Source organism: Kryptolebias marmoratus, linkage group LG14, assembly GCF_001649575.2.
Source record: "Kryptolebias marmoratus isolate JLee-2015 linkage group LG14, ASM164957v2, whole genome shotgun sequence".
NCBI classification, from domain to species: Eukaryota; Metazoa; Chordata; class Actinopteri; order Cyprinodontiformes; family Rivulidae; genus Kryptolebias; species Kryptolebias marmoratus.
Genome location: NC_051443.1, coordinates 9,405,013 through 9,432,019, shown reverse-complemented (window position 1 = coordinate 9,432,019; position 27,007 = coordinate 9,405,013). Strand labels below are relative to the sequence as shown.

The 27,007-nt window shown below is 40.8% G+C and overlaps 2 protein-coding genes across 2 annotated transcripts; both read right to left on the bottom strand.

Moving 5' to 3' along the window:
• Positions 1-423: 423 nt before the first annotated feature.
• Positions 424-16,039, bottom strand: slc38a9 (solute carrier family 38 member 9). Its single transcript, XM_025008375.2, has 15 exons — positions 15,296-16,039; positions 12,129-12,273; positions 9,851-9,980; positions 9,161-9,279; positions 9,012-9,075; positions 8,808-8,901; positions 7,530-7,700; positions 5,915-5,974; positions 4,538-4,744; positions 3,719-3,826; positions 3,179-3,285; positions 2,663-2,776; positions 2,202-2,350; positions 1,687-1,776; positions 424-680 (listed from the first exon to the last, which is right to left on the bottom strand). Exons 2-15 carry the CDS (start codon positions 12,230-12,232, stop codon positions 515-517), a joined length of 1,683 nt encoding a protein of 560 aa, XP_024864143.1. The 5' UTR covers positions 12,233-12,273; positions 15,296-16,039; the 3' UTR covers positions 424-514.
• A 5,895-nt stretch (positions 16,040-21,934) lies between these two features.
• Positions 21,935-26,370, bottom strand: purg (purine-rich element binding protein G). Its single transcript, XM_025008376.2, has one exon. The coding sequence runs from the start codon at positions 26,120-26,122 to the stop codon at positions 25,052-25,054; it is 1,071 nt and encodes a 356-aa protein (XP_024864144.1). The 5' UTR covers positions 26,123-26,370; the 3' UTR covers positions 21,935-25,051.
• Between the last annotated feature and the right edge of the window lie 637 nt (positions 26,371-27,007).

Here is a 27,007-nt window from a genome sequence, read left to right as displayed (position 1 = left end):
ACGAGTGCACAACTATTTTTGAGACTCATTTCACGCTTCCAGGGAGCTCCCAGATTTGTGCGTAGATGTTGCGTTTAGGTGCTAGTAGAAAGCTGGGTCATCTGAGTTTTCTTCTGAAGTTTTTTTTCAACATTTGGAGGCGTAGGAAAAGGTTTATTTTCTTTTTAAGGCTTACAATCATGTTTCACAGATACAACTATCCAAACTTACACACAAAGATGCTTACACAAGTTACAAATACATTTTTACACACAAACAAATCTTTTTACACACGCACAAATATTTTTACACACGCACAAATACTTTTACACACGCACAAATATTTTTACACACGCACAAATACTTTTACACACGCACAAATACTTTTACACACGCACAGATATTTTGAGACTATTTTCTCTCCATAGAAATTAAACTGAAGGATTGGGTTTAATGTGGGTTTATTTGGAGTAACTGCAGCACAAGACTCCTCATCGGGTCTTTTCCACTCTGAATGAGAATGACTGAATGCTTCTTACATAAAAACCTGTGCAACTAAGTTGGCTACGCCCAGGACGATAAGGAAACTGTGGAAAAAAGCTGATGGCCAGGTGAGTTTCCCCTGCTGTTTCAGCGAGATCATGTGGATTAAGGCAGGAAATAAAAATACTAAAGCCAGTCCACAAATCGCTCCAGAATATCTGCAAAAGGAAAACAGACGAGAGTGAGGATCTGAGCTGTACATGAAATGGTAGATAACTCAGCAAAGGTAAAAGCCTGTCCAGCCAACTTGTATTTTGTAAAAATGGACTAGACTGCGTGGATTTTAACGGTAAATGCTGTTGAGAGTTCTGGAAATAAACAATGTTACGGCTGTTTCTGTTTCTAGGCAATGTGTTCAGCCTTTTTCAGTCTCAGGATAGATGCTTTAAACAAATGCTTGTTAGGGAAGAAGTGGTAAAGTGTCTGGAAGAGGACCACCACTAGTAAAAACCCCTTGTGAGTTTGGAAGAAATTCCTCTACTTGATAAAGAATTTGATTACTAAAAGGGCCAGTCGGGAAAGCTTTATTTGAAAGAAAAGAGAAGAGCTGCACTATCTGATCTCTTTATCTTACTTCACCCTATGGATGCTTTGCTTGGCTTTTGAGAAACGCATCTCCTCCTCTATGTTTTCCTGAAGTTGGGGTTCTGCACCATATCTTCATTATTTCTTCATGACAGACATGAAATGTTGGACATGGACTCTATTGGAGCCACTATCCCAAAGCTGCTTTCAGCACTATGGGTTTCCTCTCCTCTCCACTAGTTGTTCTTTAATCCCAAATACTGTACTTCTCCAATTTCCCTCGCTCCTTTTACTGATGTAAATGCAGGCATGGACCATCAGTATTTAAAACTGCCAACTTTTTGCTCACTTTTGAGGGTTTTTCCTCATCTTACACCTGCATCTGTGCACTGGACAGAGTCACGATATCGCTGCAAAGGCCTGCACCTTGAGAGTTTTATTGATCTGGTGCACCTCTGCCTTTAGGACTCCTTTGCTTTGGGCCTGTTATTATGCTAAAATTATCATAGCCTTGCCAAGCAAACCACTGGATTTCTTAATGTAAACAGCTTTCTTGATCTTCTTCTTTCTCTTCAAGATCATTCTGTTTTCTAGTATAATAATATATAGAAATGATTAATAAAATCATGTCATACGTACCGTATGATGACCCCAATGTTGGGAAAAAACCTGGCCATTACAACACCAGCTCCAACAATTATGATGTTGAGGAAAAGAATGTGAAAGAAACTGAAGAGAGACAATAAGACAAAAGCACTAAGTGCAAATATTAAACTTTCACATTAAATAAAATAAATACACTGCTGTCTGATATCCCCACATTGGTAAATTTGTCCATTGACAGTGGAAGGTCAATGTACAGGTTTGTGATAAAAATATAAATATAAAAGTAACCAATGTTCTTTTGTAAAATCAGAAATAAATATATATTTTTTAGAGTATTTCCCCACAACTTAGCTTGTTTGAAGCACTTTCATAATCATGCTTGAAACTAGAGAAAGTACAAGTATTTCTTTCCAAGCGTACAGCAGATGTGCCCACATCTGTAACATCTTTTGACTTATGAAGTATGTATCAAACATTTAGACCAACCTGGAATCTAAACTGAGAAATACCAAATCATTAACAGTAAAGATTGTAATTTTTTACAGTACCTGGGGTAATGTTTTCCAAAGATCTGACCCATGATCTGGACCCGCACCAAGTATCCCAACAGCGGGTAGACAGTGATCATTTGGAACAGCAACAGGAATCTGGCCGCGAACACCCACAAATCACTGCAGGGGAAGTTATCTAAAAAGTTCTGTGAGAAAGAATCCACAGTGTTGGCTTGGCTAAAAATAACTCTCCAGTTATTGTGGCTTTATGAGGAAAATGATGCTATCTGATAAGCCCTCTAAAAAAAATAAAAGCTCTTCCTTTATAAGCTTGTCTTAAAAGAAATGCAATTCTAACTATTCAAAAGACTTTAAATCTGTTTTGTATTTCACTTCAAAGAGCCGTGTGTTACGGGAGAAGAGGTTGTTAGGGGAAAGTACCCTCATCTCCTTTTTGTATTTTTTTTTATTTTTAAGTTTTGAGAAAATAAAAAAAAAATAGAAATTGTGTCTCTTACTGGTTCAATGCAGTCCTTGGAAAGAGGAGGTGAGGGAAACGAAGCAAAGATCAGAACCCCCACGTACAGATAAGTTAGCCCAACGAGAAGGTACGCCACAGACAGGTCCCGGACCTGAAAACATTCAGAAACAAACACGTAAAAAGAGAACCCAGGATTGTTCACGTCTCTGTTATACGAGCGTTGTTGTTAAAGCAGAAGGCCTCATATGTAATATTTACAAGCACCTGTAGCTTTTAAACATGCTTCTTTTGTAGCGTGCCCCGACAAGAGCTTTTATGGTCTAGAGTCAATTCAATTTAAAATAAAGTCCAAGATTTTTCCTTGAAAGACTTTAAAACTATAAAACTAAATGTAGAATATGAAGATTCACCTATACACATATAATATATGTATATAATATAATTCTTTTCTACCACTTTATGACTAATTGCCAAAGTGAAATAGACCAAGAAAAGCATCAAGTTCACAAGTTCAGCTTTACAGACAAACAACATGGATTCTGCAGAGGCTTACATTGTTTGCTTGGTTTTTATTGTTCTTCATTAATGTGATGATGCAGTTGTGAATGAAGAAGGCCAGAGTGAGAATACCGGTCAACTGAGGAAAGAACTGCCTGAACTCTGAAAGACGACAAAGGACACATTTCTTCACATGTAAAGAACACAGTAAAGAAACAAATCAAAATCTATAACCACATAAAGTGCCTTTAAATTCCTTTGCAGGTCACAACTTTCAACAGCTAATAAAAAAAATGGAAAAACACTTTGAGCGTTTCATCAAAATACCTTCAATAGATGGCACTCAGAGGATGAAGATATGTATGAATACAGTAAAAAAATAATAATAACAGCCTTTGTACTTATTCTAGGCCTAAGAAAATGATTCCAGATTCACAGAATTCAAGGTATTCTTACACAATATCTTTAAAAACTTAATTTCAATAAAACACGGATACACATGATCATAGAGCATACAAATACAAAGTTGGTAAGAGTGAGCTTCATGTGAGCTGTCTTACAAAGTGAAATTCGGCAGCGTCGACAGAACGTTTACCTGGAACGTAGAACTGGGATGTATCGAGCCAGTGGAACTCGAGGTGGAACCCAAGACGGACAGCTTTGACGGTGACCAGAACAATCAGGTAGATAACTGATATGGTGCCTGGACACGACAGAAACGTACTCGGGTGATGCAACGGGCAGCACAACCAGGGTCAACACCAATCAAAGCAGGTTTAAAAACACTTAATTTACCTAAAACTCTGAGCTGGGTGAGACTGAATTTGAATGAATATATATGCTGATAATATACATTTATATATTGCATCTATAAAGAAAGTAAATGTCCTTAACTCAATAACTGATAGGGCTTTATTTAGGCTTTGTTCAGCACATGTGTTCTTGTTATTTTGAATGTCAGCACTATAAAAGTAGCCAACTATGAAACAAGAGTATTGATAATCCGAGTGCCATGTTCCACTGTTTCAGCTGTCTGTTTCGACTTGGTGAGGCCTTTACTTTCAGTCTGCTTCAAGGAAACTCTAGTGTATCCTCACAAACCTAAAGGGAGCCTGCCAAAAAGTAGGAGAAGTTAAAGAGAAAACTGGTTTCTCTTTAGTTGGAGTTAAATATTTGCTCCCAAGCCTGTTCTCTGGAACTGACACTAACAGGAAGGCTTTGACACATTCAGAGACATGTTTATTTAGTTACCTCATTCCTCACAGCCATATCACGTTCTCATAATAATGTCGATCAGATTAAAACTGTGTTGACAGTAACAACAGCAAAGGGAATTGTCAGGAGATTATGGTGCACACCATGTGACAAGCCCTCTGAACTGCACTAAGAAAATATCAACAATCAAAAACCTTACCAAAGAACGTCAACCTCGCGAAGAAGGACGCCGAGCGCAAGCAGAGCAGTGGCAGCAGCAGAATAATGAGGTAGAAAGGGATGGTGTTGGTTTTACTCCAATAGTGGTCAAAAGATGCTGAGTCTGAGGAATTTCCCATTTTGTCGGGAAAAAACAGGCTGCCGGTGTCATTTCTTCCAGGGTTGGATTTGGAGAATGGGCAGATGACTAGTGAAAAAATTGACAAAAACCTTAATAAACATCTCCATTAAATAACTCTTTTTACTATTTAAAACTGAGGAAATATAAGAAAGTCTACACATTGGGCACATCAAGCATAAATTTGTTAATTACCAATCCTCAAATCAGGCAAAAAGTGATGTTCTCATTTAATTTTTACTTCCCTCCAAGCAGCACAAATATTTTAAGTTTTGTCTTAGTATCTTTGTTTCATTAGGTCTGCAACAACCAATTCAGATAGTTGGGATAATAAAGATTTGACAACTTTAAACCCTTTTAATTCCTTCTCACAACACTTGAGACATTTGTTGCAGGTGGTGAAATGTTTCAGGTGTTATTTTGATCGTCCTCCTTAATTGTTCTTAAGATACACGACAGTACAGAGTCATTGTGGTGTTTTAGGGTTCAATATTGAAGTAAAAACTTCACTTCAGTACCTATATCCACTCTAATCCCTCACCTGTATGGTGAATTTTAGGAATATTAGATATTCGTAAAATTCAAAGTTGGGTTGGGGAGGCAAAAGGTTCAGGAGATAAACCCAGACATCCCTCTCCTCAGCAACACTTTCCAGCTCCTCCTGGAGGATCAAGAGGCCTTCCCAGAGCAGAAGGAATCCCTTCAGCGACTTCTGAGTCTGCCTCAAGATTTCCTTCCAGTGGGACACACTTCAAAACCTTCAAAAGGAGGTGACCAGTAGGCATCCTGAGCAAACGCCAAAACCATCTCAGCAAACTCCATTTAATGTGAAGGAACAGAGGCTCTACTCTAAACTCCTCCCAAATGTCTGAGCTCCTTAAAGGCAGAGCCAGGACATCCTCCCAAGGACGCTCACTTCAGCTGCTTGTTCTCTAATTTGTTTTCCTTTCAGTCCTGATCCAAATCTCATGATCATAGGCGAGGGTTGGAGCATAGAATGGGCAATAAACCAAAAGCTTAATGAAATGTTTATCACAAACTACTTGGTTACCAACAGAAAAGTTCACTTCTTGGAAATTAATATTGTAAAAAAAAAAAAAAAACTTGGCCGTTAGGTCCAGTCTGGTTGTTAGAGAAAAACAGTGGTCCTAGATCTTAGAAATAAGTCCACAAACTTGAATAAGGCAGTTAAAACGTGCAGCCATTGAAGTTGAAAGTATCATGGGACAGACGGCTTACCTCTGTCTGAGCCGTTGGTACCAAACTCGGAGTCTGACGCGCTGATGTTGTGAGCAAAGTCTAAAATCGAAGAGCAGCAAGTTAGCTCAGAAACAGACTGACTGTCTGAAAATGTTCTGTTTCGATGCATGAAAACAATCAGGATCTATAAACAAATGTTCGTTCCACCTTTTGTCATCTTTTCAACATTTCATACATTTTGTACAAATTGAAACTCAGTTATCGATAACAGAAACAATCCTGGAAGAATCACAACAAACAGCTAAACTGAGTTAATCTTGATTTGATTGGAGTCGATCTTTGATCTGAACTTCTTTAAAAAGGTCACACTTCAGAACATGCATCTAGCGCTGACTAACAAAAATGTCAGTGTTTTCATTTTAATGTGAACTGTTTTTTTAAACAAAAAAATTGTATATATATATATATATATATATATATGAAAATCAGGATCCTTTTTGGTGGAAAACACAAGCACAAATATTGGGCCTTTTTAACGGGGGCAGATTGTGAGAGATTGTCCATTCTCCTCCATTTTCAAAGTTTTTGTGACTATGGTTACACTCCCAGGGTCATAGATTAATAATGAACAAGTAAATAAGTTTGAATATATATTTTATAAGCAGTTTAAACTTATTTTACAATTGGACAAACAAAAGGCTGTGATGACTTGGTTTTACAGTGACTCTTTCCTTTAGGGATTATATAGCATTTTGATATTTTGAGAATCTCCAAAAGGGACTACAGGTCAAGAGACTTGACTCGTTGCTCTCAGGGGGAAGGGTGAATGATGGAAATTATTCTCCATTGTCCAGGGAAATCAGAGGACATGTAATAAGGCTGCAACACGTTTGCCTTGTGTAACCCGGGGTTGGCCTCGGAGGCTGATTGGCCGCTGTGCTTCAGCTGAGTGAATCAGAGAACTGACTGCTGATTGCATTCACAAACTTCTGCAAAAAAAAAACAGGCAAAGGTGTCAGCAGAGACCATTGTGATTGGAGAAGGTGGAGGCTGATTGTGTAATGATTGGAATGTGGAAAACAGTTGCTGATATTTGTGGAGAAAACAGGAAAAGCACTACGGTCAAGCTGCTGGATCAATAAATTAAATTTACAGGATAATGGTGATAAAAGATCATCCAATAACAACTGATTCCCAACTATATGACTTTTATTTTACATTTAATGCTCTTTTATACAAATACTTAGAGCTTGTCATGATCTGTTTTCATTTCTAGATGCAACCAGGACTAAACTACATGGTTTAAACTTGAAATGGGATTTACATTTAAGTTTAAAAGTAGTCAATAGCACCAGTTCAGTCAATAAATACTTGCTGATCATCAGCAACAGTCGGCCAAAGCTCACTCAGCACTTGACATTTGCTAAAAGAGGAATGTTGCGGAGGAAATATAAACTAATCATTTCCATCACAAATGAGTCAGTACTGAAGGAACTGTTGGGAGACTTCAGTAGTTAACAAATCCAGACATGAAAAACAACAGCTAAGATGTACTTTTGTTATCTAGCACTTTGAAACATACCATATATATCGTACAGATATACAGAGATTAGCCTTATTCAAGTAAATACACGTTTTCTCCTCTGTGACTTACTGTAGATCCCCTGCCCAGTGTTATAGAGGAAGTTGGACATGAGGACCCAGTAGACCACCATGGCTCCAATAAGGGACACCATGGAGAAGATCAAGCTGGACCACTGGCCAAACTTTCCAAAGTAGAACCTACAAACGTCTGGGAACTCCCAGTTGGATGTGTCCTCGGTGGCTGAACAAAACAGAGAAAACATCACAGCAGTGAATATTTGCTGCTTTCATAAAAGTATAAATATATACCTTTTAAAAAATACTTTAATTCTCTGATTTCAGTTTTTTGATTGGTAATCTACACTTTAAATTTTAGAATTAACAGTGTATAAGTCACCAGATAAGATGCAGTAATTTTTCAAACTAAACAAATTATACTACTACTACAGTATTCTGCACAAGTCTTTTAGCCTCCACTCATAATTTCATATTTTGTAACCAAAACTTTCTGAAGTGGATTAAGTGGATTTCCCAGAGGATTTGAATGTCTTTTAAATTTCTGTCTCAAAAGTTCCTATGTTGGATTTATTCTTAGATCAGAGTTAATCTATGCGTCCCTGTAATGGACTTGTGACTTTGTCCAGGATGTCCCCCACCTCTTGCTGGAAACAGGCACCAGCTCCCCCGCGACCCGGAAAAAAGAAGCAGGTAAAGAAACTGGACGGATGGAGGCTTTGTTGAGTCATTTTAACACAACAGAGAAATCTAAAAACCCCATCAGCAATGCCAGTGACTAGGTTCTCTAAACCAGGAAGGAAATGAGAAGTGACTAAAAAGTGACTACTTCATTACTTGTGTGGGTCAATAACAGCATCTGCAGGACTTCTAATAAGTGGGATGTTGCTGCAAATGAGAACAAATGATGCCTTACAGATATGGAAACAAGACCCCAGATGTCTTCCACAGGATTTGCATGTTGTCCTGATTCAGCTCAGGTATAAATAAGTTCCTCACAATCCCCCGTTTTTGGTTTGTAAAGGCAGACCTGCTGAATGGGACTCTAAATGTGGTATTTTGAGGCTACAGTCTTGCCTCAAACACCTGAAGAGTTCCTTCAGCTTCTTTTGACCACCTTCTCACAGTTACTTTGGTCATATAACTGCTAGGAAAAGGGGTAAGTCAAGGAGATAAGTAACAAATTATGATCCGGTGAATAAAGAACAAACAGAGGAACTACTTTAAGTACTGCATAGAAAAATAATGTTTCTTCCTATTTAAAAACTGTGACAATGCTGTGTTCCTACTGTGTGCAGAATGCAGCTGAAAAAGTTGACATTGCGTAACTTACTGATGGTCTTTGGCGATTTGATGACAATATAACAACAGTACAGCATGAGCAGGCCTATGAGGATGAGGATGAGAATACCCAGAGTGAAGCCAGCCTGAAGAGACAAAGTATAAAAAATGTTTTAAATATATGTCTGCATTTTAAGATAAACGGAGTGGCTTTGAACAAGCCGAGGAGCTCAAGTGTGAGAAATAAACCTCTCACCTGCTTAATACCCCATGGTATACTGAGTATGGATGTACCCATCATCGTGTTCCATATCGCAAAGCTGCAAAGAAAGGAAAAGCAATGTGATTAAAGCTCTAATTTCCTTGAACAAGCATTCAACTGTAGCTGGTGCTAGAAGGGCTTACATTGTAATAATACTGGGGTTTTCAGAGCCTTGGCTGCCGTCTGACACTTTAAAAGCGGTCCCAAGAGGACTGTAGATGTAGATCTCCTCTGGTGGAAGGATTACGTGATTTGGAGGTCTCTGGGGAAGAAAAAAAAGCAGCAAAGTTAAAATTTTAAAATGTTTAGTGACAAATGTTTTTTAAAAAACAAATAAATAAAAACGATTTTATGTATTTTTGTGTTTAACAGCAAAATAAAATCTCAATTTTTTATGGAACAGGTCAACATATTTAAGTAAATCTTGTTAATTATGTTGCCGTAGTTTTAACAAACAAACAAACAAAAAGAAAGTGACTTTTAAGAGAGAGTGTAGGTCATTTGTGTTGAGGAGCGTTGCCAGCACTGTCCCATGAGAAAACATGGTGCTTTTCCTCCAACGTCTCTTTGTCATGCTCAGTCCATTGCAGCCGGACACAAAAAATGACTCACACATGAGAACTAACTTCCTGTAAGGGATTCTTGGACATGTAAATAAAAGCAAATCGCAAGCAAAAATATTTCAGAGAAAAATGTAAAATCAGTGACTGATTTAAGGGCCTTTGTTACAGTCTAACAGTGTTTAGCCCTCATGCAACGTTACAAACACCTGCCTTGGAAATACGATTATACTAATAAGTGCATCGCCATAGCAACTAAAACTCTTAACGCACCAACAGTGCATCAGAGGAGCCCGTCAGTTTGCCGTAGTAACTGAGTCTGCTGTTGAGGATGGCAGCTCTGGCAGATATCCTCTCCTGAGGATCATTTTTTATGATGTTCCGCGGCTCCACATGGAAAGGCCTGAAAGTACACACACAAAAATAATTACATTATTTCCAGCATTTTTAAAGCACTTCACAGAATCAGTTTCACATCACAATTACGCTTTTTGACTTGACACTGACATTATGACTGCTGCACGCACATAATATGACTCAACCTAATTTTACCGTTGTCCCTTATGTGTATATTTAGGTTGGACCTAATGTAAAATAGAAGTTTATATTTATTGCAATCACATACGTAGTTTGGGTAGGATCCACTAGAGGCAGAGACTGATAAGGAACGGGTTTTTGTAATTAGTCAGAGGAGAAACACACACTGGGACTGAACTAAGCTGAGAGGAGAATGAGCTTCCAATCGGTCGCGGTCATTTAGGGCTGCTGGCGATGAAGACATCAAGGTGGGTGGTTGGATGTTCCTGTGTGAGGAGGGGAGGTCAGCTGCCTGTTGTAGATGGTCAGGGCTGGAGTTTAGCCGGGAGAATTCACCACATTGCTCTTCTGCTGCTGTTCTTGTTTGCTGCTTTTACCTGATGCTGAGTCGATCCAGAGGGTCTGGTGAAATCAGTCATCGGGCCGTCGGACAGCGCCACAAGCTCAGACACAGAGGAGGGGGTTCTCGCCAGCTGGGCGAGACAAGTTAACGCTTTTTATCTTAGTTATTGGCCTCTATTTTGGCTGGGGAAGGGGAGCTTTGGTTTTATTTGGAAGGGCAGCTTTAACCTACATGTGGGCTGTTATGATTGCAGTGCCTCAAGCAGGGTTTCCCCCAGTGTCTTATAAGCCTGGCGGGCCGCCAGCCTCTTTTCTGGGGGGAATCCCTGCTCAAGGGAAGGCCGTATGCAGTGCAAACTGGATCAACTGTCCTAGGTACTCAGTTTTGTCCCCAGTTTGGATCCCTCTCTCTCTTTATGAATTTTGTGCGATTTTTTTTAATAATGAGTTGCTATTTTTTTAATCTCCTGTCGTGTGTGTGTGTGTGTGAAAATCTTTAGCCTTCAGACATTCTATTCATATTTGGTTGTTCACTGCCCTGAAAGATACCCGTTTATGTCTCTTACTCTTTATCTGGAAAAATGATGACTTTATGAGTTATTCTTCAGATTATTTTAGAACTGTTTCAGAAATGTTAATTTAAAAAAATAAAATAAAGCTTTCTACTTTTTAATCCACAAAGAAAGCCATGCACAACATCTATCTATCCATCTATTGATCTAATTTTGTCAAACAAATTCAGTGGCGTATAATATAATGTAGTATAAACGGAGTATAATAAAACGCAGTGCAGTACTCTGGAAATCCTCAAGAAAGGATTATACTTGACCACTGCAAATTTAAACAACTGTTTTTGACTTGCAAAGGGGAGTTCCTGTAATGTTTAATGTGTTAGGAACTTGTTGGTCACTGTGAAATGCCTAACTGGATTAAAGTTCTCATAAACTGCTAATACAGTGGGGAATTATGCCAGGGTGGTGACAAACTCACACGACACACTCAAACATCTTAGCATTTGCATACTAAGTGAATTCTAGGAAGCCAGGCCCGTAGAAGGTATAGTATTATTGAGCAAACACAAACAAGCGGGGCTTTCCACAGGAATAAGGTGGGCTCTCTGGAGAAGCCAGAGAGTGAAAAAGGGAGGAGTGCCAAAAAAACAAGCTTTGATTATGTTAGTGTAAATCTGTGGACCTTTATCGCATTATAAGGTCACATCACACAAATATTAATTATTGTAAATTAACCTTTTTATAACAAGTTTGAAGCTTGAACAACAATAGGGAGGAAAACCAACCATATTGACAGCGTGCAGGTGCTGAGAAATGTGGATCTGCATCACTGTTATCTTTTTGTCTTATATAAAAAAAATGTACCTCCTTGAACAAGGAAGCCCTCTTCCACATTCTTGCACATTCTCCATGTTGGTAAACGTTTTATTTTCTGGCAGCTCTTTTTGAAACATCAAATCTGAAGTGGCCGGTGTCTACATGTTTGAATGCGGACACCTTACAAGACTGACGAAGCCAATCATTTTGCCTCCCATGTCAGAAAACGAGGATCTTGACATATTGGAGCACCAATGGTTGAACCAGTTTTTGATCCGTGAGTTTCACTCTCACACCGAAACTAACTGCATGCATGACTGGTACGGTGTTTCACAGGAATGTACCTTTTGACTCTAAAGTCCAGCGTGTCTGTGGAGCCTCTGTGGGAGTAACTCTCTCCGATGTACTCCGAGCTCAGCAGAGGCCTGCTGTCATCATCCTCCATCATCTCCTTATACTTCAGCTGAAGCCTTGCAACTCATCACCTGTCTGGAAGAAGATAGATTGTAAGTTTCACTCAGGTTCATCTTTTTGTTTCTTTGTGCAGTGCAGTTATGTGCTGCAGCTGGCATTAAAGATGACACTTTCCCAATGTCTCCAAGTCAATATTAATATTATTGTGTATTTATTATTATTATTATTACATATTTCAAGACAGACAAGGACACTACAACAAACAAGACACAGTTACAAAATATCATGAAGCAAACTGAGCAGCAAAATAAAGTCAAAATAATCAGCAGTATAAGACTCAATGTTTGTTTTTATAAAATATTTCCTGTAACAGATTTGAACAATTTGTTTTCCTCCCTCCATGTATTTTAAACTCTTTGCTATTTTCCATCAGATTAACGTGCAGCGCTTTGACCAGTGTTGCAGACCAAAATGCCTTCCCTTGTTGCATTCGTGTACTTTTAAACATCTGCTAATGAAAAATACCATTACAGGTGGAGCATCTCTTTAAAAGAACTTGAGGTTCACTGAACCTGTATGCCAAAACGAGTGGAAGTTTTTGTTGTTCTGTTTTTGTTTGTTTGTTTTTACATGTCTAGACAAAAGATCCCGTGGAAATAAAGGAATTCTGAGAAGAGAGTGCCTTGAAGTCTTTTTGACATTCAAGTTTATTCTATTCTAAAATTCAAGGAAACACAGACGATTTAACCCAGATAGAAGCCCATAATTTATGGAGGTAAACAAAATTCTGAGCTTGTGTTTTATTGACTGGCTGGATATTACATTACTTTAGTACTGCAGTGTTTAAACCTGGAACAGTTCTTGCAAAGAGCCTAAACTCGTTGACTGATCTCCCTGGTCCGTGCTGGAACTAAGAATGCAAACAAAATTTTATCTCCAAACTCAGACGTCTTGTTTGGACCTTCTGAAGTTCTGTGAATAAGAGGGAACAGAATGTCTCCTATGGGTGGTACGTTAAGACTGAAAAGCTGAGTCAGCCTGTATTCACAAACAGATTCTATTGAGCGGGAATCTTTAAAACCTTTCACTCCCGATCATACTTTAAATCCATGATCTACATGTGTTCTGCGTGCCTCTGTAATCGCCTGAAAGCATCGAAACAGAACAGGGGTCAAAGTTCACCCACCCCTGTTACATCTGTGATCCGCTTCGGGAGGCAGCGACAGGGCTGAAATGACCGTGATTTAAAAGTGTCACGTAATGATGATGACAACCTGTGCAAATAAGCAGCTGCGGGACTTTAAATACATAAAGAAGCTGCAAGAAAGTAAGGTCTAAAACGGATGACGGTGAGATTTGAGAGCTTCTTGCGCTAAGAGCGGAATACAAAGAAATCTCAAACTGTTATCACGGAGCTCGTCTTTGTTTTAAAGAAGCTCACCTCAGTGCTGCTGAGCTATCCTTTTTAGTTCTGCAATCCTGGCTGTGGGCGAGCTATAAAAGCAGTTCTGTTTTCATCATGGAGCTACGATCTGAAAGGGGCCGCACTCCGCCGTACGTACCGAGGCAAAAGAAGCACCTTGATTTATTAACTCATCAAACTGGGTTTTCCCTCACTGCAGCCATTAACACTGTGATTTATACTGCTGTATAAATGTATGATGGGTTTCTAGAAAGTGGGCGGCACGTTTTAACACAGAAGATCAATCTGACAAGGCGATTACAGCCGATTTGTCTCATTTCAACAATACTAGCAAACACCGGTCTTGGATCAGGCTACACGTGCTTCAGTTTAAGACATTTTAGGTGACAGTTCAAGAAAATGGTTACCCAATCACTTGACTGAAGTAGTGCTTGACCAAACTGAAACTCCATTACGCAGCAGTTCCTCAATGCGGAAGTTCAAAAATGGGGAACACAGCAACTATTCAGCGTATCCTGCGAGTCTGAAGAAGTACTGTTCAAAACCATAGATAATATTTAGTTATCCTGTGTGCCATTAAGATTAAGATTTTCTACAGTCTTAATGAACCTAAAAACAAGAGAGCATGTAATATTCATCTGAGTCAGTGATACTTTTATAAGAACTGTAGGACTGCTTGCCTTTTTAGCAGATGGATTATAGAGATTGGAATCAATATGTAGGACAGTGAATATTATTTGGTATTCCACAACTTGATTGCCCTTTATTTTATATTTCCCCGTTATAAACTAGACATTGTCAACAACCATGTAAGAGCTTTTAAATGACTGAAAGGAAAACTGCTGGGTCTTTTCTACTGGCTTAAAAAGCATCGGTGGCATGGATACTCTAAGTTGTGCTCCTATTTTGTGTTGGTAATACACAGAAAGTCATGAGAGAGTCCAAAGAAAACCCCCAGTGGCTACAAAATCTGACTGGTTAATCTGGTTCATCCATCCGAACTTGCACTCATTTGTTTTAACGACCAGCAGGATAACACAGGTGGAGGAAATTCTGCCCAGGAACTGCATAGAAAAATATGATTGGTTATTTCCCACCCCACACAAAGAAACAAACAAAGCTCTTAGGCATTAATGACAAGGCAATGAACCATTGAAAATATGTTTTTAAAGGATTAAATTCATTCATATATTGAGGAAATGACCAAGAACAGGAAAAAATATATTATAGTAGACAGAGATGTAGTGCTGTGACAAATATAAAAGCAAAGAAGGTGTCTGTATCGCCTATATTTAGTGTCTCAAGCCCAATTCTGATAATGTGTGATAAAAACTGTACCTCTTGCAACCACACAGTAAACACTTCTATGTATTTGGGGATTTATTTCCACTCAGATTTTACACTGGGCTTCTTATGAGACAGTGAAATGACTGGAACTTGTCCAGCTGTTGTTGTGACAAGAGGTGAGTCAGTTTATCTCTCTGCATGAAGAAAGATATTTGATTTAATCAACACTAATCGTGAGATTTATTGTGATCAGTGCAACCACAGTTTCAGTCCGAGCTGCTGTTAAGCCAGTTTGAACAGCTGTCGACACATTTGGTAGCCTGACTCCACCGCCCGTGTTGACGCCGAGCTAAACGGAAAAAGACACGCAAATGAAACCGTACTGACCTGCGAGCGACTGCAAAAAAGAAAAGGTGAAATTCCTGCTGGGCCCTGTAAGCAGGGATGGCCAAAACCCCATCAGTACACTGAACAAATACTGTAAATACAAATCGTTTCCAAAAGCGACACTTCCTCTGACAATCAAGTACTGAGGCACGTGAAGTGACGTCACGCCGTTAGTGTTGAGAAATCTTCTATGGCAGGCCGATTTATCATATAATAGATATAATCTTTGAAGTCGAAATCTTTAAAGCCATAGTAGCTGCCGCGATTTTTCAGTGTTTTTGATTTTAATTTGTACATGTTTGTCATCTATGATTTAAAAATGACCACCAAATATGCAGAATTTACTACCAATGAGTGAAATTAGCTGAATCGTGTTTTGTTGCCAACAATTACAAGCCATTTGTTTACTTTGACAAGTACCATTCTCGGCACACAATGAATATTGCGGCGGTAAAATAATCCCCAGGTGTAAAAAGACTCAGATGAAAAGACTCGTATGAGATTGATGTAATTTACAAGGTTTGACCCAAGCAGCTGTAACTCTGTGGCTTTTCAACATAAGATGATCTGGCATAAAAGTCGGTGGGCCACATTCATTCCTTCAATGAGTGCTATATACGCCTTCAATTTCTGATTAATTGGTTTAAAATAAAACTATATCACATACACAAAATCGTGTCTGTATGTGTGTTTTTCTTTTTCTCCTTACTCAGTTGTAAATTTGTTCTTTCTGCCAAGGAGGTTATGTTTTCATCCGTCTGTCTGCCCTTCCATCCACAAGATTACTCAAAAAGTTATGAATGAATTTTCGGGAAATGGCAAATATGGTACAAAGAACACCTGATTAAATTTTTGTGCTGATCCAGATTATGATCCGGATTGCTCCTTGGTGGAGGTTTTTGCTCTGAGTGCTTCTAGTTCAAAAATAAAATATGTAAAGTCTTCTAGAACAAGAACACAAACTTTTACATTTAACATAAATTCCTAAATCTTAGGGAAAAAAAATACACCCGACAGATCCAAGTAGTGCAGCATTGGTCAGACCCTTGAAATTAAACACCAAAAGCATCAATAATCCTTCATTATAAACATTTAATGAATTTAACAGAAAAGAGCACTGATTAGTACAACTAACAAAGACACAAGTTTATACTTTCCAAATTCTTTCCAGAGACAATGAGCACAAAGGTTTTTTAAAGCTCAAATGTCTTTGACTTTGTAAAGCCCGCTAATGTCTGCAGTCCAGTATCTGTGCTACATGAAAAATAATTTTAATACACGAACATCCGAAGAATGGAGAGTACAAAAAGATGTCAATAGATTGTCTGTGGATCTTTTAGACTTTGTGCCACACAGGCAGCATAACCATAAACAGACCTGACTGATTTTGGACCCTTCAAAACTGACTGCCCCTAAAGTTTAGGGTCCTTCTGGTTTACAAGAATTACTGTTGCTGATAATCTTCAGGGTTACAGATGGACTCAAACTCATCCAGGTTCTGGCTTTTTAAAGTGTGGGGGAGGTTTGTACTGATAATTAGTCATATAAAATATATGCCATGCCAGTATCTGCCTGTTAGGACCCCATGACACTGGAAGACGACTTCTTTGCACTCTCCATGGCCTACATGTCCCCTCAGAAAGTGGCCAAATTCAACAAACTTGGGCGTGCCACCTTCAAAATTAAAACGATCACGATGCTTCTCTGATCTTAGTACTCATCAAATAGGTTTTTCCCTGCTATTTTCCAAGTCCCCGAGATGCTCTCCACATGCTCTAATACAGTGGTTACCAACCATGGTCCTGGAGGGCCACTATCCTGCATGTTTTAGTTGTTTCACTGCATTGACATGCCTGATTTGAATGAGTGAGTGTTTAACAGTCTTCTGCAGACATCAAAGACATGCTGAAAAGCAGGAGAACAATGAAAACGTGCAGGACAGTGTTCCTCGACGACCAGGGTTGGGAACCACTGCTCTACTACACCCACCCAGCTGCAACTCTCTCAGACCCGGACAGGATGCAGCTACAACTATCACTCCTGGGTTAGGTGGTTTTAATGACCATGTCAGAATCACAGTTGTAGCCTAGGCATGAGGCTAGTCTTGCTTTAAACGCTCCATGACTAAGCCTTGCCGGGGCGCGCAGGCCTCACATCATTGATACTCTGCCATCGTGATTCACCCAGAACCTCAGTACGCTGCCACCAAGATGATAAAACACCGCAACCTTGCTGGCAACATTTTTTTGCAAGCTCAAATCTCTCCACAACCTATGGCTACATTATCATATGTAATGGGGAGCCCATCCCAATTTTTATACACCCCTAAGGACTTTGTCAAGACCCTGCAAAGACCATTGATGACAGGTTTTTGTTATGTCATAGCAGAGTCGTCTTCAAGTGCGAAGGGGGCTATATAAAGTGAGATTTAAAATTTCCTATTGGACTCGTTGTCACGCCACCATACATAGATTCCAGTGATGTGGCTCAGAAAGTCGGGAAAGAACCTGGATAACAGAAGCTGCCTCCACCCATATTAAAATGCTACCTCCCAATGAACTCACATGACCCTGAATGTGTGTTTGGAGGGCAATAAACCCAGGAAACACTGTGCTCATATTTGCAGAGACATGCTGTCAGGTGCCTCGACTGTAAACCAGAGTTGGAACATTAATTTGAAGGGTTGTTGCACTTTAACAACGAGAACGTAGGATTTTTCAAACGTGGGACATCTTTGGAAAGCAGCACGACTTGAGAACAGCAGTAGAACGTACATTTTCTTTTTTCTTTTTCTTCTTCGTTTATAGATCCTCTTTGCATGCATTTGGCTGGGGTCCATAGAAGCACCTTTATTATTACATAGCACCATTTATCATAGTTATCCTGTTATACTGGCACCCAACCATTAGCATGCATACACTCTAAAATCTTTGTCTTCTTGGTTACCATTTCTAAATGTAGCATTGTTTAAAATGTCACAAGGCAAGTAATGAATATTCATACAGTACTTTACATGTAGAAGATGGACAGAATAGAGTACACGTTAAAGAAAGTGCTAAAGTACAACATTTCCTTGTTTCAGAAGTCTTAGTTTACAGGACTATCAAACACACCAGTGTATTACATCTATGTAAATTTATACCTTTTCACATTTTCATTTTTCACCTTAATTGATGTCTTTTTTTTTTTTTAAAGAAAACCAAACATCTATAGTTCTACATTTTCCAGTTCACAACAGAAGGCAAAACACAACAGAACGAGCAGAATGTCTTCTTCAGTACGCCTACATTCACATCACTCTACCTGCACAACCACACAGGAACAAACACATGTTGTCAGGCCGAGTTCCACATCTGACCGTTGGAGAATTACTTCTGTAAAATGTTCGTTTTCCTTCTGGATGTGACAATGCTATACATATTTATTACAACAATCCTATTAGAGCTGTAGTTTTCTGTTGCCTTTGGCTGTTTTTTTCTTATTTCAATCTTCTAAAACAAAAGCACAAGAGCCCAAACAAAAAGCAGGAACAAACTTATAAGGGAGCTGTAAGGCGTCAGGATTGAAAACAGTACGTCTTTGTATCGAGCTGTTTGTTGAAGTCCAGAATCCTGTAGCCCTCTGGTTACTGTCCACTGAAAACAAGGATCACACCAGAAGCTGTGACATTTTTTTTAACCATTTGATACAACCCAAAACGTCTGATGATATTTTGTATGACAGGAGTAAGCACCTGTGATCAAAATATGGCTAAAATTGATGACTTTTGCATCTACCTTTATAACTTATCTAATGATTTATCTGTTTGAAAGACTTTCTCGCATATGGGTTTAGTTGCAGAGATGACCAGTTGAGCCACAGCCATACTTTAATCTCTATGACTTTGACACCGACATTGTGATAATGTTTCATTTGGAAACAATTGTTTATTCATTTTAGGGTGATTTGTCTTGATAAAAGCCATTGTTTCTAAAGCCAAGACGACCACACGTGCTGTTTTCTGTCAGCAAGGTGTCTGCTTCGAGCAAAGCTTCTTACAGCCACCTTTTAAAGTCTTTTCAGAGTGCATGCTCATCACATAATCCCATATAATCATATAATATATACTGCCAAATCAGGAAAGCAAATACCTAAGATAATCAAGAACTTGAAATATATTTATCTAATCATATTCTCTGAAATCAGCATAAACCTGATACATGAAACTTCTGCTCTGACATGACATATTGATTTTTTTTTTTTTTTTTTAGTAGAAGACCGGAAAATAATAATCTTGAATGCATGGCTCTATGCTCTCTGAGGACCCAGAGAAGTAGGAAAAGGTAAGTTAAAACTTATTAAAAACAAATATACAAGTCATTCAAGTTGATCTAAATGTAACCCGTGTGATATTGTACTTCAAATCAATGCTGGCCGATTGAATTGCGGCTACATCTATGGAATAAAATATAAGACAAGTTCCCCAAATGTCCCGAACATAACAGAGCTCGCTCAAGCCTTTACACTCCTTCTTTGATGACATGATTACCTTTAATAGTTGCTTTTTTAAAAAAAAACAAAAAAAAAAAACAATAGAATGAATTTCAAGGAAGTGAGAGCCTTTCCTGTTTGTAGTCATGCAGTCTTTACACTGTTTAAATTCACAGGACTTTACAACAGTCAGCCATAACATCATGACCACTGCCCCAACCGTAGGTCTCGAATTTGCCACCAAAATATTCCTAATCTCTCAAGGCATGAACTCCACTAAACCTACAAATGTTTGCTAAACACTAAGCCATCAGTAAGTCCTGAAAGTTGTGACATGAGGCCTCCAAAGATACAACATATTTGTCCACTACATTTAACAAGTGTTCAACCGAATTCAGATTGAAAAAAACTGACCTTTATTGATCATTTTTGCAGTGTGGCATGGTGTTATATCCTACTGAACCCACTGCCATCCGAGAATACAGTTTCTATGCATTGGTGTTGAGGTAGATGATAAACGTCAAAGTAACAGCCACTTGAATGACAAGACCAAAGGTTTCCAAGCAGAACATTTTCCAAACCATGATGCTACCACCGCAGGCTTGCTCTCTTCTCAAAGTTCATCCTTGTGCCGTGTGTCTCACATTAAAAAGGTATATACAAACCCTGCCAGAGACATAATTTGAAATAATAAACGTATTCAGTCCAGGCCACTTCCCTCCACTGCAGTTTGAGCCACAGTAGTACTTCTATTGGCTCAGAGAACTTGAGCCACGCACATCAACGAACCTGGGTCCTTACCACTCATGACTGGAAACATCTAATGAGAGCTACAGTCGTGGAGATGCTATGACCAGTCATCTATCCCTTACCCAACTTTTCTGCTTTCTAACACATTACCTCAAGGACAAATTGTTCACTCTGTGACTGATGTTTCCCAACCGTAAGCAGGTGCTACGCAACTAAATAATCACTGTTCTACTTCACCTGTAAGTGGTCATAATGTTATGGCTAAAGACTGTAAATGTAGGGCTCGTTTTCTTTTTAGTTCTGGCGTCTCTCTGATAACTGTCTTTATTATGACGCATGGACGGACATTTGTTGAACTCCAGAATGACGACTGAATGGGTAAAAATATGAAAACCACTAAACACGGTGGGGTATTTAAGTGCAACTTATCATATTCTACAAGCTATGGTTCATGATTGTCACTTTACACTGAAAGCATGGATTTAAATGGTCGGTTCCTCTACATCAAATCATTACAACAAAAGTGCAACTTTTCTTTAAAGTGCGTTTTGTAGTTGTATAATTTAAACAGACTAATGACCATCACCCCTGTAAAAGACTTCACTACTGCCTCGCTATATTATAAATACTTGGTCTATATAATAAATTTTTAATTTCAGGATTTTATTTTGAAGAAAGTTGGCTTCTCAAGCCCATGTCACTGGCATTAAATGTTAAACCAGTTTTGTGTAGAGAATATAATTTTATATATTTTCTTAAATAAAATGTGCTTTGTGTTATACACATTGTGATAGATATTTTTTAGCAATTATATGAAAATAAAACAAGCCACTATCTCAAAGTCAACCGTCTTCACTAGACTATACAATAAGCACAGCAAATCTAATTTGACTCTTAGGAGGGGTTAATAAGAACATCAAAGAACAAGGAAAACACCATGGCGTTTAAGACAAATAAGCCCCATTCAGACCTCGCATTGACATCCACCTGATTGCACCTGAATGGTGTGAACGCTCTCAGGATAGGCTGAAGACGACTTTGCTCAGACCACCTGGAATATTTTCATCTGCATTAGTTGCCCAATGTGAATGCAAACCATTCTGAGCTACAATGAAGGACCACCTACTGACTTGGGGAAAAGAAAGAAGCATTGTTAAATTCAGGCTCAGCTAATTTAAGCCAATTACACAGCTGTCTGAGCTTTCTGGAGACAAGAATTCTGCTAAAAGTTTTAATTAACTAATTTTCAGAATCCTTGCTAATAAAAAAATAAGTTTTTGTTAGATTGTGATGTTTGCTCTAATTGTTTTTGGAGTTGATTGTACCCGCTGTTCTCCCCGTGTTGTAAAATGCTTTGTGCCGATTGCAGAACAAGAGTCCGACCTTTCTGGTTTCACGCCGCTTGTGTATCCACTTACACAGTAATTGTGTCCACCGCGGAGCCGTGTGGAAAACAGCTGTCAGCGGGCCGTCGGGTGTTTTTTTACTGCTGGGGAGTTTTTATGGGTGCAAATCTTCAGTGTCTTTGCGCTGACACCGAGCTCTGTAAAATCACAAATCATTTTATGGCCCTTCACTTCTCTTATATTGCATCTATTTGGTTACATATTTAGGTTTATCAAAAGCTGAGTTCCAGTCCCAGGTCTAAACAGGGCCCTGTAGACACCACTGAGGTGGTTTCAAATGTGCACCACAGAGTAACTTCAGACTTTTTGACTGGTAACACCTCGCGACTCTGGTAATTGAGTCCAGAGTCCACAGGGCAGCAAACGTTTGTCTTGGAAATAATATACTTTGCAAGTGCTGAGTAAAGCTACAAATAATCATCAGGCTGAATTTCAGCCCCCACACATAAACCATGTGCCTTACAAAATGTGTGACTGTAACGTTCTCATTTGTAACTAATTCGACAGAATGCCACTGATCACTTCATTTTAAATCCAAGATTTGGTATCAACGGGGCTTTAACACATCAATCACGGACATAGATCCACCTAAAGTCTCATTTGTTGTTTTGTATAATGCCTGGAAGGCTTTTTCTCTGTCTGTTTACAGTTAAGAAAAAAAAAAGAGTCATTCAAAGACTCTTTCTCTAATCTAGTTGCGGACACCCTCAAAAATGGAAAAATACAAATGCCCTCAATGACCTTCTCTCAAACCTCAGCTACTGTGTTGCTTCATAGTTGCAGGTAAAATCATCAGTGACCATGTGCCAGGAAGCACTTTACAAGACAAATAAATATACATTTTAAAAACAAGTAGATAAGATTGCACAGTTTTCATTTCTTAAAAAAGCTTAGTATGCTTAGTTTGACCCACTACGTCCGAATTGTAAAATCCAATCTTATCTATAAGTGCTTAGATTGCCAGGCTCCTCAGGTTCTCGGTGCAATCATTAGTTGTTTTTAGGAACATCAGTACAAGAAAGTGTAACATACTGTATCAAAACACGCCTCCGTTTCAGAACACCGATGTGAACAAAAAGCGACATAAATGTAGGTTTACTTCTCCCCCCCTCGCCGATCTGATTTGCAGCTCGAGTCGTTTCATGCTGTAAGCACATTCACGGCTCACCGCCGAACCAGCCTGCACCACGCGAGGAGAAGGTGTCACTCAGTCTGTGGGTTTTATGTGTAACAAGCATCAAATCAAGTGACGAACTCACCCACTCACAGAGCCAGGGGCTGAGTGTGTCAACGTAAACTCCAAATGGCTGCTCGTACGCCTCTTACACGCGGAGTTATCCTCCCGTTTTAATTACAACTATTACTGCTTTAAGGGGAATGTTTTGAATGCATCCCTACGCAACCAGCTCTTTGCAGCCTAAGTCCCAGGACACCTAAACGCAAAAACAAGAAGCCAGTTGCCTGCAGAAAACATTTCCTTCACATGCAATACTTTGATTCTTCAAATGAATTCATTTGCAGCTTCATTTGGAGACTACACTTCGAGCAGTTACGCAACACGGGTGATCCTATTCTCTTCGGGGCTCCCTTTTTTTTTGTGTGTGTGATTTTATACGACTGAAAATTGCCAAATGGTCGTATCGTGCATATTCAGCAGAACACGCGTCAAGCGCTTTTCCTGCAGGGGTTGCGGGAAAGTCAGGTTGTAACTACGGTTACTGGCTGGCTGACGTATTCAGGTTTTGCTGCATTTTTCTACACATCTGCTTCCTCCACTGGCGGCGCTTTAATCGGGACATGCACCGACAGTGTGACACGATGACTGTCTGCATCCTTGTGACTTTGGACAGTGCAACACTACAGTTTCCTCTCTGTGGTCGTCATGGTGCTGGTGAGGTGAATAGAAAACCTGGACAGAGTTTCCATTTTAGACAAAACAACTGATCTTTTTATCTAAATACATTAGATTGACCAACAGCTCTGTTTTGGCAGAGTAGATGTCTCTAAAATTACTTATGAGTTTGTATTTTTTGTGTGAGTGTGTGCTGCTGATGTGAGAACCTAACTGTACACGTGTTCCACAGGAGGCAGGTGACGCAACATGCACACGAGATTCCTTGCTGGGACCGCAGTTATTTGTTGCACTTTTTTTTTTTTTAAAAAAGAGAAAGATTTGATTCCGCTTTCCGAAAGCTGGATTCGTGAATTGGGAGTACTTCAGTACAAGCGAGGACACGCGAGCTAGCGGTAAACACCTGATCCGAGTGGTCCTCGTGGATACAAGTGACCGCCGTTCCATCAAAACACCACATTGTGAAAATGACAGAAACCAGAAAACAAAAGGATCAAACCCCGGATCCCATCAGACACTCATGATGAAGTGACTAACTTGAAAAAAGATGCGTGTCACAACACAAACATTTCATTTGTAGCATGCGTTGTCACACCAGTATGTCTCTTCCAAGAGTCATTTCGTATTGTTCTTTATAACATCACATCTAATTTACTAAGTGCTCCCCCCTGCTTCACAGAGAGGCTGCATTAACTGGTGTGTATTGCACTTATCCTCCTGTTTCAGACCCTAACACCCAGCAGGACAGCCCATCAAACAAATAAAAAAAAAAATCAAAGTTTGGGGGCCTGACTTAAATGCTAGATTCAAACTCAAACCTAAATATGAATTGAAATATTCACGTTGTTGCTGTTTTTGTCTATCTATCGCCAGTGATTCGCTGAATTCTGCACGTGTGTTTGCATTAGGGGTTCCCAAAGTTCAAGCCAAAACTGCATTCATTACCAACCAGGTCACCTCTTTGTTACTTGTAATAGGTTTTAACAGTGCACCCCTCAATTTTAAAAAGGCCAGGGTTTGTGTTTAATAAAAATAAATTAAAATAAAACACCCAGAGCTCTAAAAATTAGGCCCGGTCTGGTCCTGGCTAAAGTGCATTAAGCAGCACTGGAAATGAAATTAGTAAGGCTATGAATGAATCACTTCTTGGCAGGGTGTGAGTGGAAGTTTACCAGCCCTTGGCAATTCAGCCAACTAGTCATTGCAGTTGTGGCACGGTGTGTGTGTGTGTGTGTGTGTGTGTGTGTGTGTGTTGGAGCCTCTTCACGTGCAGACAGGTCAGTCCTCGTGCTCCAGGCTGTCCTGTCGAGCCTCTGTCCTCTTCTCCTTGTGGCACGAGAAGATGTGGCGCATCTCCTCCTCGTAGCGGATGAAGTTCTCCCCGAAGCGGGCCCAGGCTTTCAGGGGCACCGTGATGGTGTTCCTGTACGGCTGGCGCACCTCGCTGATCTTCAGGAAGACGCCGTAGCGGTTCGAGCCCACGTCGAAGTAGAAGCGCTTGTTGTCCACGCGGAAGGACGCCGCCTCCGGAAGCTCGGGGCTGTCGAGGCGACTCCGCGAGCCGCTCCGGCCGTGCTCGTCCACGTCGTCGCCGTAGTCCTCGATGAGCTGCGACAGGGCGTCTCTGAACTCGATGAGCCCCTGCGCGGGCAGCACGATGGTCTGCTCGATGCCCTGGCCGTAGTAGCCCATGGTGCCGTGGCCCTTGCTGACGGTCTGCCGTATGCGGAGGAACCGGCCTCGCTGGTTCTCCTTCAGGTCCAGGAAGTACTTCCTGTTGTCGCGCTCGATGAACTCGCTCTTCAGGACGCGGTGGGCATGCTCGTCGGAGCCCACGGAGCCGGCGGGGGACGGCGTGGCGTGCTGCTCGCGCGCCTTCCGGCGAGCGTCGTGGCCGCCGCGGAGCTGCCCGTCGCCGCCGTGCTCCTCGGCCGGGTGAGCCGCCGCGCCCGGCGCCCCCCGCAGCCCGATCCGGGCGTAGTAGTCGATGAAGTCCCCCAGGCAGTAGCGCAGCGCCGGAGCCATGGACATGGACAGCGTCAGCTTGCTCTTCCTGACGTTGTCGTGGCGGCCTCTCCCGATCCACACCTCGGCTATTTTCAGGAAGCGGCCGCGCACGCTCTGCTTCACGTCCAGATAGAAGCGCTTCTTCTGGATGTCGACGCGTTTGGAGGCCAGCTCCTGGATGTCATTCCCCGGCTGCTGCTGCTGCTGCAGCGCTCCGGTCTGGATGTACTGCTGCTGCTGCTGCTGAGGAGGAGGAGGATACCCGTGTCTCGGCTGGGAGTCGGATGCGATCTTACTCCTGCCTCTGTCCATCCCCCTGCAACATCCATCAGCCATCATCATTTATATTCCACCGGCACAGCGCGCAGGACAAAGCGTTTCCTCCATTCCAGGGGGGTGGGGAGGAGGGGACGTGGGGGGGCGCAAAACAACCAGGCTCACACATCCACCACTGCTACCCGGAGCAGCGCGCAGGTTCACCTGAAAATGGCCGCTGCCGCCGCCGCTCCGGAGTCATGCTTCTCCTCCTCGGCGTCCAGAATAACGGGGACCCGACTCCTTCCGCGTCCCCATCAGCTGTTTGTGCCGCAGCAGAGTCCACACAGGCAGCCGGGGGTGGGTGGGTGAGAGGAGAGAGGCAGGAGAGACCTGAGCTGTGAGGATGAACCCGATGAACCCGCTCACCCCTCTCCCTCCCTCCCTCCCCGTCCCGAGAAGCCCTCCGCTCAAGAGACGCGACGTCAGCAGCGACTGAAGGCTGCGTTCACTGCGGCTCCTCTCTCCACAGCGCCGTGGATTTATGTTGGAGGCTTTTGGGGGGGAAGAAATGCGGGAACTGCTCAGTCCAGACCCGCAGTCACTCCGTCGGGGTGTTCCTAAACTAGGAGAAAAAAAGACAGCATGTATAAAACACACATCTGTCCGAAGATGCATTGTCCTCCTGAAACATGCCTCCCACTTATGGGGTGATGGCAGTGTCCAAAACTGCACTGCCCACCTGAACGTTTTAAATTATAAAAAAAATCAAATGGTCAGAAGGGGTGGGGGGTATGTTTGTGTTCCTTTCTGACCATCAGCCATCATCAGCAGCATAACCACAAATCAGTTTACAGGTGGGCTTGGTTAAAAGCAACAAGGCATAATGACAACACAAATAGATTAAACTGATTTTATGTCGTGTTTTTTTTAGGACTGCTGTTGTATTTTGTGACAATTATAGTGGCTGTG

Excerpts from the sequence above, each read along its gene's own strand:
- purg (XM_025008376.2), bottom strand. The coding sequence starts at position 26,122 with ATGATGATGGCTGATGGATGTTGCAGGGGGATGGACAGAGGCAGGAGT.
- slc38a9 (XM_025008375.2), bottom strand. The coding sequence starts at position 12,232 with ATGATGGAGGATGATGACAGCAGGCCTCTGCTGAGCTCGGAGTACATC. Across the intron at positions 9,981-12,128 it reads CTGGACTTTAGAGTCAAAAG|GCCTTTCCATGTGGAGCCGC; the intron begins GTACATTCCTGT and ends GTGTACTTTCAG. Across the intron at positions 9,076-9,160 it reads AACCCCAGTATTATTACAAT|CTTTGCGATATGGAACACGA; the intron begins GTAAGCCCTTCT and ends CTTTCTTTGCAG.